General features: G+C 33.8%; 1 protein-coding gene across 1 annotated transcript in view; it reads right to left on the bottom strand.

Annotated features, from left to right (window-relative positions):
* Positions 1 to 5913: 5913 nt before the first annotated feature.
* LOC140745785 (uncharacterized) overlaps positions 5914 to 14213 on the bottom strand; it is a 70616-nt gene continuing 62316 nt past the window's right edge. The window contains exons 4-10 of the mRNA XM_073077689.1: positions 13541 to 13871; positions 12918 to 13147; positions 12150 to 12276; positions 8176 to 8302; positions 7887 to 7967; positions 7469 to 7582; positions 5914 to 7164 (exon numbers count right to left, since the gene is read on the bottom strand). Coding sequence (XP_072933790.1) covers positions 7079 to 7164; positions 7469 to 7582; positions 7887 to 7967; positions 8176 to 8302; positions 12150 to 12276; positions 12918 to 13147; positions 13541 to 13871 — 1096 coding nt within the window. The 3' untranslated portion in view covers positions 5914 to 7078. The remainder of the gene's footprint in view (positions 7165 to 7468; positions 7583 to 7886; positions 7968 to 8175; positions 8303 to 12149; positions 12277 to 12917; positions 13148 to 13540; positions 13872 to 14213) is intronic.

The following is a 14213-nucleotide window of genomic DNA, read 5'->3' as shown; positions in this document are numbered from 1 at the left end:
GAAGGACTCTTTTCCTATTTGGTGTTGAATAACAGCATTGAAACCTTATGGCCCTCTGCTGAGGCCACCGGGCTCACACAAAGGGGGAAGCCTTCACCATACTACTCTACACGAATTGGTAAATTATGTTTATCATTCAACGTAAAAAAGTTGTTTGCAAAAGATAAAACAGGTATTTAGATGCAATTTATATATCCAAAAAAATACGGTAAGACCTTTGATTACACTACAGTCCAATATAAAGTATACGCTACAAATGATTCGATTACTTTTCATTTCTCAGTATTTAACAATGAGGACTAAGTTGGAACGCCTCGGATAAGTATGTCTCCCTTACCACACGCTTCAAACCAGAACACAGCAGCGCTTAACACTGCTGTTATTAGGTAGAAATAGGTGGCGGTGGTGCCGCCGGAGTCGAACCACAGAGGGTTACACCTTCCAAACGTACAAAATAACGTGTACGAGCACAGTGACACGTGATTTATATTTATGTTACATAAATCTTACATATCAAATTCTCGTGTTACAATGTTAGTGTCACCGAAGCGGTTTTACCGATTTTCACCAAATTTTATATGCATATTCAGTAGGTCTGAGAATCGGCTACTATCTATTTTTCATACCCGCAACTGACAAGGGTTGTTCACACTTAACATTTTTTATTTATATGGCAACACAACGTTTGCCGGGTCAGCTAGTATATGTATAATATTGTCGTGTAATTTTGCATAATAATTATATCCTAACCTTGCAATGTTTTGCGCGATGTAACGCCTGATACTAATAAATGTAAATACACTTTTAACATCGATGTTAATACGAAATGTAATGTTACTTAATTTATTGTAATGTAATAACTTTTTTTACGGAGTGTAACGCATCCATTGTTCAATCATTGTAGTCAATTGTAATGCGCGCGTAGGACATTTTGATTGTTAGAACTCGTTATTAATAACCGATCTGTTGTTTGTCTACTATATATAGAAGTTTGACTATACTAAGTCAACTGTCGATCAGTGGTTAGCAAAACATTGGATAGATTAATTATTAATAACGAGTATATCGGCATGTTACAACTGTATGTTGAAGTCTACGTCTACATTTACTTTTAATTCGTAATTTGTCTTTGAGTAATTGAAAATTGCTGGTACAAAACTGTTAATTTGAATTATACGTGATATTACGTTACGAAATATGTAACTATTTATTTACGTAATTTGATTTTTTTTCTCTTAACTAGGATTAAAATGTTCTGTGCGCGCTATAAGCAATCATATTATATTAAAATAATATACTTCTTTGTAATAGTAACAAATAATATAAAATCAATCTACATTATCATAACTTGACTGTAAACATATTTCATGATTTGTATGATGCTGAAGTCTTAAACAATACTACTATTAGATTTGTAGAGGGTGAATGCCCACTGCTGGGCACGGCTTCCTACAGTGGGAATATAATGCTTCTAATTGTGGGCCGAAGCCCAGTAGTGGGATTTTTGCACTGGTCTAATTACATGGTTGATATTATATGTGTCTAGATCATTTTTTTGAAAACTTATTGTTGTGTGCGCACATAATTATTATCGACGTGTGCGTTTCCATACTTACATAGCTATTGTCTGTGTGAGTCTTATTCGTTTCGACTAATTTTAGTCTGTAAAAAAACAATTTGGTGGAACTTGTGTCTATATTTAATTATTCCTATTAAAATTGTCTATATATCATTTAGAATCTCTAAAATGTATACAACGAAAGTTTTTAAAGCGATCCAGTAAATAGTATTCGAGTTAATTGGTTACAGCGCCATCTACGGGCTGTTTATAAAATATTTTGTAATTTTCCTAAAATCTAGACACATAAAATACCTTCCTAATGCACTTATAATATCGGCTATACGGATATTATAATTGAAATATAATAATATTGTTAGTACATTAAACGTGCCAGTCCAGTAGATTTATGGAAATACTCGTGTTTGAAATGAAGTTACAAACCTTAATACCTATTTTGAATTTTGAATAGGAATTAAATATTTAATAGTTAGTATAATAAAGCCGGTGATACACTTATTACTATTTGGATGATGTCGGAAATATGTGGCTCTTATGTCATTTTCTAGTTTTTTTTTTTTTTTTATAAAATTGAATTCACAAATGCCTGTAAAGTCATGTTGAGTGTCGAACATGGTCATTTGCCCTCCAAAGCACGGATAGGCCCATCTTTAGTTACTGGGCTCTTCTATATTACGACGATACGATACCGGCACGGCAACGACAACGACGAAAAAGGACAATTATAATAACTGCACCCTATCAATCTAATGCTAATAATGCAAGTTAGTGTCAAAAATATTTTTTTCTATTTATATACATATGTACAACTTATATTTTAAAAAAAATATATCATATTTCATGAAAATATAACTTGTACGAGTACATGTAAAAATATTGCCAATAAAAATGTCACTAAAAATAAAAAAGTCGTGTCGTCTTAATAAAGATGACTTCGTTCGCATTCACATTGTTTTAATTCTACATATTTAATAATAACAATAGATAATTATACTTCACATTGTTATCTATCGACGGATTCAGATAGTAGTAAGATTATCACTGGACAAACAAACTGTCTCACAAGATTAACCCTTACGTAGTAGGTAATAAATACTTACATGAGATCTCAGTCTCAATAAGGTTTTATATGTAATATTATATTTTGTGCATCATTAGACGTGTTAGTTATGCATTCGCTTCAAATTTTAGATGTGATCACGTGAAAGGGTGTGGTGAGTGTTGCAAATGTATAAATATTGTTATTTTAATATACATTTTGATATTAGTTTATTTTATTGTAAATTATGTATACGGTTCTAATACAGGAGTTCTAATACGGTTCTCTATTGGAACGGAAAAAGTGGAAATAAAGTATAATATTGTAGGTACGTAAAATGTTTAAAAATCCAAAATATATGGGTTTTTTAATAATTATGCTACGAATATTTTGAGTCTGTCTTTTAAGGTATCATAAAATATGTATAGATGGCGTTAGCGCTGCGTGTATAAAAATGCCATTGAAGGTTAAATATTGTAATGTTTTGTTTAACGAAAACACAATTAGTAAAAATGTTGTTTAAATACAATAATATTTTCCTAAATTCTTCAGAATAAATGAAAACAAAAATACACGATCAAAATTCATTAGCTTTGAAGAGCGAGTGCGATAAAAACTCTTCACACATTGCTGAATATAGTCAGCTGTCAATTGTTACATTCATTTTGTAAAGTACAATATATTTATGTGAAGTTCATGTCGTTCAAGTTTCATATTGTTACACTGTTCTCAGCTTTGTGTTGATAGATGGCGCTGTTAGTATATAAATGGAAATTAATGCAGATGGCGTTACTGGACTGCTAACAGGATTGTCAATTTGAATTCAGACAGGAAAATAATGAGTGAAAATTACTTTTATAAAATTTTATTGTAAGAAAGGAGACACTAAGCATTCTTATTTTACAATATATTTGTAACACTTACCACGCCCAGTAGTCAAAGCCCAGTAGGTATCAATAATCAATAATAATATAATGTAATTATCGCATCGTCTGTCTGTACTCTTTACCGCGTCACTATTTATTGTAAATGTAATGATCCGTAATGGTAATAAAGTGATATTGTAAGATATATTTGTGTTTTATTGTTTAAACATGTTTTTGTAACTTTGAAGGTAGTATTGGACCACCGTCATACCTATTTATGACTTAGGTGCCGTGTAGCGCTGCTGTATTTTGTTTTCCAGTAATATCAGGGCCGGATTTAAGGGAGGGCAACCGGGGCGGCGGCCCCGGGGCCTCCACAAAAGAGGGCCCCCCACAATGGAGACGTCGGATTTTTTTTTAATTCCGACTAGTAAACACTAGTAAAAAAATATATATATCTTTTCCTTTGATATTTTTTCCGCTGTTTTACCTTTATCTACAGTACTCTGTACAAACATGAATAATAGAAGAATCTACCTGCGTTTGACAATCAATTATTTATTGAAAAACTCAACTGAAAGAATTGATCACTTTATTCGGAAAATAATTTGGGGTCAGGGGGCCTCCACTCCTTTGTTGCCCCAAGGCCTCTAGACCTCTAAATCCGGCTCTGAGTAATATAAGGCGTTCCAACTTGTTGCTTTAAATTTCAGAAGAACTGTTAAAATAAAAATATATATTTGAAAGGTATATTTGATGATATTATTTAATCACTTTGTCTGTATTTATCACTTGGAAGCATAGCTTGGAAGTAGCAAAGGTACCTCCACAAGGGCACGTAGTGCACGTACCGCAGTGCCCACTGCCAACCATAGAATTTTTTTTTTTGGTATTATTTAGTAACCTCTTATCAAAAACAAATAAGGTATAATCAGCGCCAAACAGCTAGTCCGCTCCGAATATAGAAACGAGTCGCGTCGCAATAGCAAATTGCAGATATTAGCGGGACTACGATAGCGCGGGCCCACGGCACCCCCCGCTGCCCAGTTAGCGTGCTCTTACGTTACGAAGTATATTTTTTTTTTTTTTTTTATAATATAAGAGTAGCAGACGAGCATGCAGTCCACCTGATGGTAAGTGGCTACTGCCGCCCATGGACATCTGTAATCAACCCCAGATAGGATTAGATATTCCTACCTGAGGTCGGCCACAGATTCGCCGCTACCCATGAAGATTAAGCTGGAACGCCTCGGAAAAGTCTGTCTCCCTTACCACACCCTTCAAACCGGAACACAGCAGCGCCTAACACTGCTGTTATTAGGTAGAAATAGGTGTGGCGGTGGTGCCGCCGGAGTCGAACCACAAAGGGTTCTACCACCTTTCAAATGCTATGCTAACTAACTGCACGCAACTTCAGATCGGACTAGAAGTTTGACGCGGACTATAACGACGTAAATAAAGGTTTTTTTCTTTGTTATTTTGTAACCTTTTTTTATTTTCAATGAAAGAAGTAGGTACTTATATTATTCTTAGTTATTATGAAGTGTTAGGTAAATGAAATACATGTTTGATGTAAAATATTTATTGATTATTCGTTGTACAAGCAACTGTAAATATAGAATAAAGTTAAAACTTACACGATAAAATAATAATTGGAATATTTTTATTAACTAACAATTGTACTGGAAGAACCTGGTTATAATCTTTAAAATTATCACTTAAGCAACATAAATAGCTACAAATATATTAAAATGATATTTGTTATGATATACATTTCCCTTTTTAACATAAAAGTCCGAAAAAAGGCTTTTAATGACATTAAATTAAAGTATACTTGCTATAACTTGTCTCAATAATAAATGTAACCCAAAATGATCGCTTTTGTACATGTTTCTCACTCACACATTATAGAGAAAAGATATGCAGTTATTTTTGATTACATCTTTATTGAATCACGTTTTAAACTCATATATTCTACTTGACATAAACCAAGATATACAGTCATTTTGCGTTATTTAATAGGCTATTGAAATTAACGAGCATTATATTTTAAAAAATAAGTGGCCTAAATAACCTTAAAAATGGTCATCAACTGGTAATCGCCATCATCATCATGGTTAAAGGACCATTATGACCAAATACTTGTTTAAATATGATTTATATTGTTTTAATGGTCCACATAGTCATTAATTTATCAATGGATTCCATGATCATATGTATAACATAAAATCATAATAATAATCGTCGGTAATAATCATTTTATTAATTTCTAATAAAAAATAAGAAAGATATTTAATATAGTTAAGCATTAATCTTTTAAAAGATAATCTTGACTTTTAACTAATTTTCTGGGTTAAAAGTAATAAGTCCTATTAGTCAAGAAAAACTATGAATATAATTTTTCGCGTAACAATTATTTTGTTATATTTGCCAAATATTAATCATTAGTAGAATTATTTTGTAAAGCGATCAAGATTTCTAGAACCTTTAGAAATTATGTTTTCATATTTTGGTCATATACAAAATTTGATGAAACGAACTACCATATTTCTAATTACAATGTATTTTTAGAATTTATTTTAAAAAAGTCCTATTTTCTTTATTTTATTTAAATCCTTATTAAAAAGACTACAATTTCCACCGTCAAATCGTACATTGGACAAAAGTATTTATTATACATATTTTTAATGGAAAATCCTTTTTGTTTTTATCATTTTTACTATTTACAATTTATTTTTGTAAGAAGCTTTGGGGCTTATAGATATTAATATGACAACACAGGGTTATGTTTTAAATATTCAATTTTTAAGCAAAATGGAATAAAACACGGAACTTTAAGACAGTTAAGTATTTACGCCTTTATTTTAGTAAAAAATATTACAGTTTAATTATAAAATAGCGCGAGATTTTCTTACAATTGACATCTGTGTTGCCATATCAATGAGACTTACCTTATAATAAAAAATGACCAAAATGGCCGGAAAACTTCGTGAGGAAGTAGAAAAAGTTTCATGTCTTATTTAATTAATCTGACCAGCAGATTTAAATTGGAAAATCTTTATTTTTTATTCAATTATAAGTAAATTTACAATACTTGATTCACTGATTTCTGGTATATGAAAGAACTTTAATTCTAATAAATTCTGTACAAGCCATTTTAATAAGGCTACTTAGATTCAGAGTATTTTAATTATATTATGTGCTTGCATATTTTTAGGCTCTTTTTAATTTTCAAAACGCAATGTTTTAATTACTTAAAATACTACTACATTACCTCGTATAAAGTACGAGGCATTGTTTATGCCTCGGATTTAGTTTCTCTGGTAATATAGTCGAAATTTAAATATGAAGCTACAAATAATAGTACTATGCAGTTTTATAATATAGATAATTAAAATCAGTATTCTTTTCAACCAAATTAACGAGGTTACGATTATAAATTATTTAAAGCGATAACATATTTCATTTAAATAAGCAGCTCTCTGAATCATCTTACATATTTTTCCAGTATTATAAGTTCACTCTATATTACTTTGTACATTCTACAATTAGCCATATACAAGGCGTATACAAAATGTCCGTCCGTGTTGAAGTCTATGCTCGAGTGTGGTTGTTGGCGGTGACCGGCGGCGCCTCCGCCTCGTCTGCCATCGCTTCTGCTTTCAATTTTCGATATTTTCCTGAAATAATTCAATTGTGTATTTATAACTAGAGAATTTGCAAAATATTATTCAAGAATCTACATTTATAATAAAATTAAAGCTGTGAAATAAGAATATAGATATATAAGTTTAGTTGGAACGAGGAAGAAAAAAAAGATAAAGACTTGGGTTTAATTACTTTGAGTTTCTGATTTGCTTTTTGTGGTAATAGCACCACATAGATATATTATTATCTAAGGACTATTTTTTTTTCAGTAGCCTACGAGAGATATTGGCGTAATTGGTGCTTATCTATAATGCAATGAAAGAGTATAAAACTTACGTGATATTTTAACCATGATTACTCCCCACCAGATAGACCAGCCCCAGCCCACTAGGCAGAAGAGCACCGTGAACAGCTGACCGCAGCCCACGAGGAGGTTTATTACCAGAGAACCTGCGGATAAGGATATTTTGTGAAAGTTTTGAAATGTTTGCGACTGCACCATCGATATAACTTTTAGTGCAGTCGTTTTGTGTTATGTTAATGGTTGTAATATTCACGAAAGACGTTTAAAATGGTTTGTCGTATTATTTTGTGCAAAAAGCCGATAAGATTAGAAAATATTTTTTTATTGCAGATGCATTCATTCATTCATTTATTTTTTATTTTTGTTGGTATATGGCTGGCTGAAAGAAGAATTTAAATGTTGTAAGAAGAAAAATCTTGTAGTATTGTAGTGTAAGAGTAAAACGCTCACCTATCCTATGTTTTGCACCGTCATGAACTCCAAACCGTGGAATTCCGAAGCAAAGACAGAACATACCGCTGAAAATAGTTCCTGAAAAATAATAAAAAGGGGTTTATAGATGTTCTTTTTCGAAAAAAATATGTCTCTACTTGTATGGTAAGTGAATCAAGTTAATTTTTAAATAAATTGGTATAAAAGAGACGTAAGAAAAGAGTGTAAATAGGTACTAACCTAAGTAAAACGTATTAACGAAAATAAATTAGTCTAAAGAGCCATGAGATGTTTTAAGTGTACCCACCTAGTCCGGGCACGAGCACGTTGCAGACGAGGCAGAAGTACGCGAGCGCGATCGGCAGCACGGGGATGGCGCCGCGCATCACGCTGGTGTGCTCCACTAGCGACGGGTCCAGCTTCTTACGTGTGTCCTGTATGAACGGTAGTGTTAAGTACACAAACACTATCGAAATAAAGTTATGACTAGTTTGGAGATTCGTACGTTTGTTATAAAATGTACTTGGTTGATGCTTGATCCTCAGTGAGACTCTTGCAGTAAAGTTCATATCAAATTTTTTGGAATGTCTAATACTTGTAATTAAATATAGGTATTTGGTTAATCCATAATCAGAGACTGTTGCAGTAAAGGTAATGCCGCAAGGACTACTAAGTAATAATCGAAACCTGCCAGAATTGTAAGACTCTAGCAAATTGCAACACTAATTATTACGCTAATAATTTTTCATAAACAATATTTTAACTTAGTTATTGAACCTACTTCTGAAGTTTTAACATTTACAGAATATGACTTTAAGCCGGAATTTCCTATTACCTTTTAAGTATTAAAATAAAAATCAATTTGCATTTAATCCCTAAGTGTTATAGAGTTTTATTACATATTTATGTTATAAAAATAAATATTATATTATCAAATTACCTCTATGTCCTCCAAATTAGTTTTACTATTTTTAGGCACATTTATTTCGTTCGACTCAACTGATTGTAAACTTGAAGTATCCATCTTTTTAATAAAAATCCAAATAAAATAGCTCAATTCTACTATTTCATACACTAGTAGTTTTTTGGAACACGTGTTGAACTAAATTTGTACAACGATGAACTAAATAAGAGGAGCAACGTAACTGACACAAAAAATACTAATCATGATGCATAAACCTGATTGAATATTATCGATTTTCTTAGCTATTGGGGTCTATCCATTGTAATTTATTAATAGTAGAACTCTTTGTCGTAGCACCACCGTCACATTTATTTCTGTCTTAACACTTATTTTTACCTAATAACAGCAGTGTTAGGCGCTGCTGTGTTCCGTTTGAAGGGTGTGGTAAAAAGGAGAGACAGACTTTTTCGAGGCGTTCCAGCTTAGTCCTCAGGGGTCAGCAGCGCATCTGTGGCTGAGCTCAAGTAGGAATGTCTAATCCTATCTGGGGTTGATTACAGATGTCCATGAGCGGCAGTAGCCACTTACCATCAGGTGGACTGCATGCTCGTCTGCTACTCCTATAATATATAAAAAAAAAACTGTCAATCGTTCTAGTTTGAAGGGTGTGTTAAGGGTAATATGAGACATTTTAACTTAGTCCTCAGAGGAAACAACTTATGGCCAAGTCTCAAGTAAGTCCAAGTCATATTTGGAATTGATTATAGGTGTTCAACATGATTTATTAACTGATAACTGCCTTATGCTCAGGCGACCATCTTAGTCTAAACTATTAGCAACACATCTATGGTCGACTTCAGTTAGAAACCATTCTAAAATGAGTTGGTTACAAAATCTAATCTAACAAAAAAATAAGAAATCAGTTTTTTTACTTCCTCATTTATCTCATTCATTTCATAAAAACTTTACAAACAATAAGTAATACAAAAAAAAAACAAGAAAAAAAAAAAAAAAAGTAATGTCGTAAAAACTACTTCATAATACTTATTTATATCGAGTCGTGATAATGATCACAAAAAGGCACTTTCCACGCAAACGGTAATAGATGGTGACGTGAAACGCTCAGCGTATTGTTTATAAATAATCTGCCCTAAATATGTTTAAAATATGTAGTTCAAAGGTTTTCAAGGTCCAGTTACGATACTACCACCACACCCATTTCTAGGATATAGGACTGGTTTATGCAGAAGTGTTTAGTTTTGAAGTGTTTCGCAACTTTGATGTGAAAAAATACATTTGTACTTCAACCTTATAGTTACTTGGAAACTTCACCAGTACGATACACGCGGTAGATCAAATGGCAATGGTAATGGCTATTCTGGTTGAAATATCTGATTATTTGGCAAAGAGAGATGTCCAGCCCTGCTTAGTTTCGGGAAGTGGTCGTGGTCCAACAGACTCAGTTCGAAGATTGTATATGTGCAAGATGTTGAGGAAACTTCAATAGCGTGATTCAGAAATACTAGTGATGCCATCTCTTGGCGAGTTGTGGAAAGTCCTTACAGGTTGGTAGATTCACATTTTTCACCACATTCCACACTAGTCCCTGGGAGTAGTCCTCATCTGTGATCGGTCTAACTCCTGAACCTACCTTGGCTATTTAATATCAGATGGACTGCATTATTTCTAATTACTAACATTAAAATTGAATTGTAAGCACTTTTATCACACAAAAAATAAGTTTGTTACTGCTATGCTGTTAAAAATTGTGCATAAAGTTTTTATTCATTATGCATTAGAGACTTTAAAAGTTTATAACTTTGCGCTTTGTTTAACAATATTAAATGAACTTGCACTTTTACTCAGACAAAGGTATATTATGCAAACTGCAAACTATTTCTGAACTGCAGTCAAGATATCGTGTTAAGGCTCGATTTAACCTTCAATGACAATAGTAATTATAAAAGCTCTTGGCTCTTTGGCAAAGCTTTTTTTATTTTAAAAAGCATTAATATATTCATTAGCTCAAAGGAGTCTACAACTCTACTCTACCTCTAGAAAGAATTTTGCTCTGTAGTTTTGCCGTTGTCACCGTTTGTCTGTGCGCGTGCTTTTATGTATGCATGTTCTTGTTTCTTGTAGGACGGTCTTGCTATCTGCCGGATTTCTCCTTAGTCGACTGTTATTATATTCATAGGAAAAGAGGTAGTAGTATAAACCACCAGCAAAAACAGTCCAACTGATTTAACGAGTACGTGGTCACTGCCGTTCATGGACATTAGACATATTGGACATTTGAATTAACTCAATCTGTGATACTAAGTCGGTACTTGGTATCCAAATCGACAATCAGATGGTTCGTAAGACCTAATTCATAATCTTAAATAATGCAAGCTCTCAACTCCAATGAGACTTCTTGGGAGACGACTATCTGAAATACCTATTTTCTTTGCGTTTGTCTTCACTATAATAAAAGGATAAAAGGAAAGAATACCAAAATGGAATGACCCATCCGTTTGCTGCTACCATCCAAGCTCGGTTCATTTCTCAGTTACACTTTCATAAATTAAACTCCGTGAGTAAACTATATATTATACTGTTAATGTCAACTTTAACTAAGGGCTAGTTCACACTATAACCTCAGTATTTGACTTGAGGCTTCTAGAAGCATTTGCAGTTAGACACGCAATAACCGCTTGCCAAGGTGAAATACCTAGTTAGCGATACACGTGACATTCGATCCGCTGGACTTCGGTTAGCGCTTTACGATGTAAAGTCACTTTACTTTACGTGACATTTAAATTCACTACAATGAACTTTATTTTGAATTGTGGCAATGTTAGCGCTTGATGTTGTAAAATATATATCACTTATTAACTTTGTAGCGAAAATGTTGTAATCAGACTGTTCCCCAAAATTTTCAAAGGTTGCAGTAGGCTCTATGTAGAGATGGTCATAGTAAATTAATAATTCAAGGATCTGTTAAGAATTGCTCAACACTCTAATGAATACTTTCGGCAACACCTACTGTACCTATGAAAGTTTGGAGTAGGAATAAGGACCATTCAGGGGTCCTCAATTTGATGGCATGGTTCTTCCAGCAGACGCCTTAAAGTTGGAATGTAGCGTAACTCATGATTTTCAATGTAAGACATGTAAGTATTATTATTATCTTACTACTTAAGTGTTTATGGGTAATTTTTGTCATTAACTTTAGGCAAGTCTCTTATTTTATTAGAAATCGGTCACAGATTTTTATGAGCAGCAAACGTCTTCATTAGATCAACTGCACACTATTCCTATTATTATTTCTTTAAAAGTGCATGCAAATATTTGCAAAAATATCCTGGAAAATAATTGCTTTACAATGATCTTACCTCAGGCGGCAACGTGGGTGACAAGCTCTTGTTCTTGGAGAAGAGGCTGGTCCGTCTGCTGGAAGACTGTTCTGATTGTCGCCGGCACGCACCGCGCAGCCAGCGACATAGACGGTTGTTGCAGCAACTGGTAACAGTGGTACGTGAATGTAAGTGGAACTTGAAGAAATTCAGTGAAAGATGGTTGAGGTGTTAGGAAGGAAGATGGGAGTAGAAGTGGAAGAAAGAAATATTGAAAGACCAAAAGTAAATCGGCAGAAGGTAGGAGACGAGGATAAAGAGGGAATTCAGGAAAATGGTGAATATATTAAAAGAGGAAATATGAAGACAGGAGGTAGTACATTATAAGAAGGAGAGATAAAGAGAAAGAAGTAAGGGGAAGAAATAATATGAGGTCATATTATAATATGTAAATTTTAGTACGAATAAACAAAACTAAGAATAAATAACTCGTAACCTTACCGAAACAAGTTTTATTCCATGAAATTCCATTAAAGAAGTATTGAAGATAATGTAAGTAAATCTCGATTATGATGATTATTAAGAAAAGTATATCACAAATCACAACTATGTTATTCAAAATCTTTTAAACTTTTTTTTATCCCTTTGGAATCTAGTTACCTCCAGAAATTCAACTTAAGGATTTATAGTCATAAGCTCATCTTCATAATAGCACAGCATTATATTAAGCTATTTGTTATCCAAGTTCTATTGAGATAAATTTTAAAGCTCTAATTGCGTTATATCTAGATCACAAAAATAACTCACGTGTTCCCAGCCTGATCACTCAGTATACTATCCCGCCTCTCCACTTCCCGCTTCTTCCCACAGCAGCCCGTCTCCTTCACGACATCAGACGACATCACCGGCGACGACACTTCCACCTGCTGCGGCGGCTCCGCGATATCACTGACGCGTTGCCGACGGCAGCACGAGCAGAGGATGTCTCGGAGTTTCCGTTTGCGTTTTGTTTCGCTCTCGAATTCGATTGTTGTGCCCTGGATGAGAAAGTTATGTATGTAGGGAAAGGTATGTATGTAGGGAAAGGGGATCTCTTTGTAGTTCGACTGCTAATGCATTGCAAAGTCACACCTATGTCTGTCGTAAAATAGGAGAACTGTGTTCTGGTTTAAAGGCGGAGACAAGACTAACTTAGTTCTCAGGGTGCCTACCTCTGGTAAACTCCTGTATTTGAGGTTAAATAAGGACGTCTATGGCATTAAATTCTTATTATTAAGTATATAAGTAAACGTTTTTAATTAAATATAAACTATCACTTTTTCTATAATTATCAGTTTGGCTTAAATTACGCTATACTTTTTCTGTGCAAAGTTAGGCACTCTACTCATATGCATGAACACAACTTCAGTAAGTTCAATCTCATTACTCACTTTACCGGCTGCTCGTTCAACATCTTCAATATCAACTTCCTTCTTTTTGCAGCAGTTGAGATTCTTCCACGTGCTCTTCTTTTCTCCTTCTTCTTCTACTGTTTCTTCTGTTTTACTCTGTTCTTCTTCTGGGGGCTTTACACAGCAGGTGCAACACTTGGTTTTGCATTTGCCCATCAGCCGTTGGCAGATGTTGGGTTTCGGTTGGTCTTCAGTGGGTACTAGTGCCTCCTGGACTGGAGGTGGTTCAGCTGATGATGGCTTGTCTTCTTTCGGCTGCCGATGCGCTCTTGCTGGTGGCTTTGGTGTTGTGCTTGTGCTTTGAGGGAATCTGTGACAGTTCATTTGAAATATAAAGTTTATTTAGTCACACACAAATACGAGTATATGTGGATTCGATGTAGGATTATACGTGATCTAAAATTGCTTTGCTTACTTTTGTTTCTCGCTCATATACAGGGTGAATTTTTAAAACGGGCCTTCAGGGCCAAATCCGAAACTATATGGATTAGCGAAAAATGCTGAAAGGAGTTACGAGGCCGATTTTGATAAAAACTAAAACTGCATCATTACTTTATTAAAATATTTTTTTCCTTAGCCGGGAATCAAACGAGTTCATTTTGAAAAAAAATACACCTGTATATTATTCCACTATCTGATAGTGTCGCTTATA

The sequence above is a fragment of the Epargyreus clarus genome, unplaced genomic scaffold (genome assembly GCF_041222505.1).
Source record: "Epargyreus clarus isolate Ecla_fem2 unplaced genomic scaffold, WU_Ecla_fem_2.2 ptg000011l, whole genome shotgun sequence".
In the NCBI taxonomy this organism is placed as follows: Eukaryota; Metazoa; Arthropoda; class Insecta; order Lepidoptera; family Hesperiidae; genus Epargyreus; species Epargyreus clarus.
This window is presented reverse-complemented; position numbering and strand designations above follow the sequence as displayed.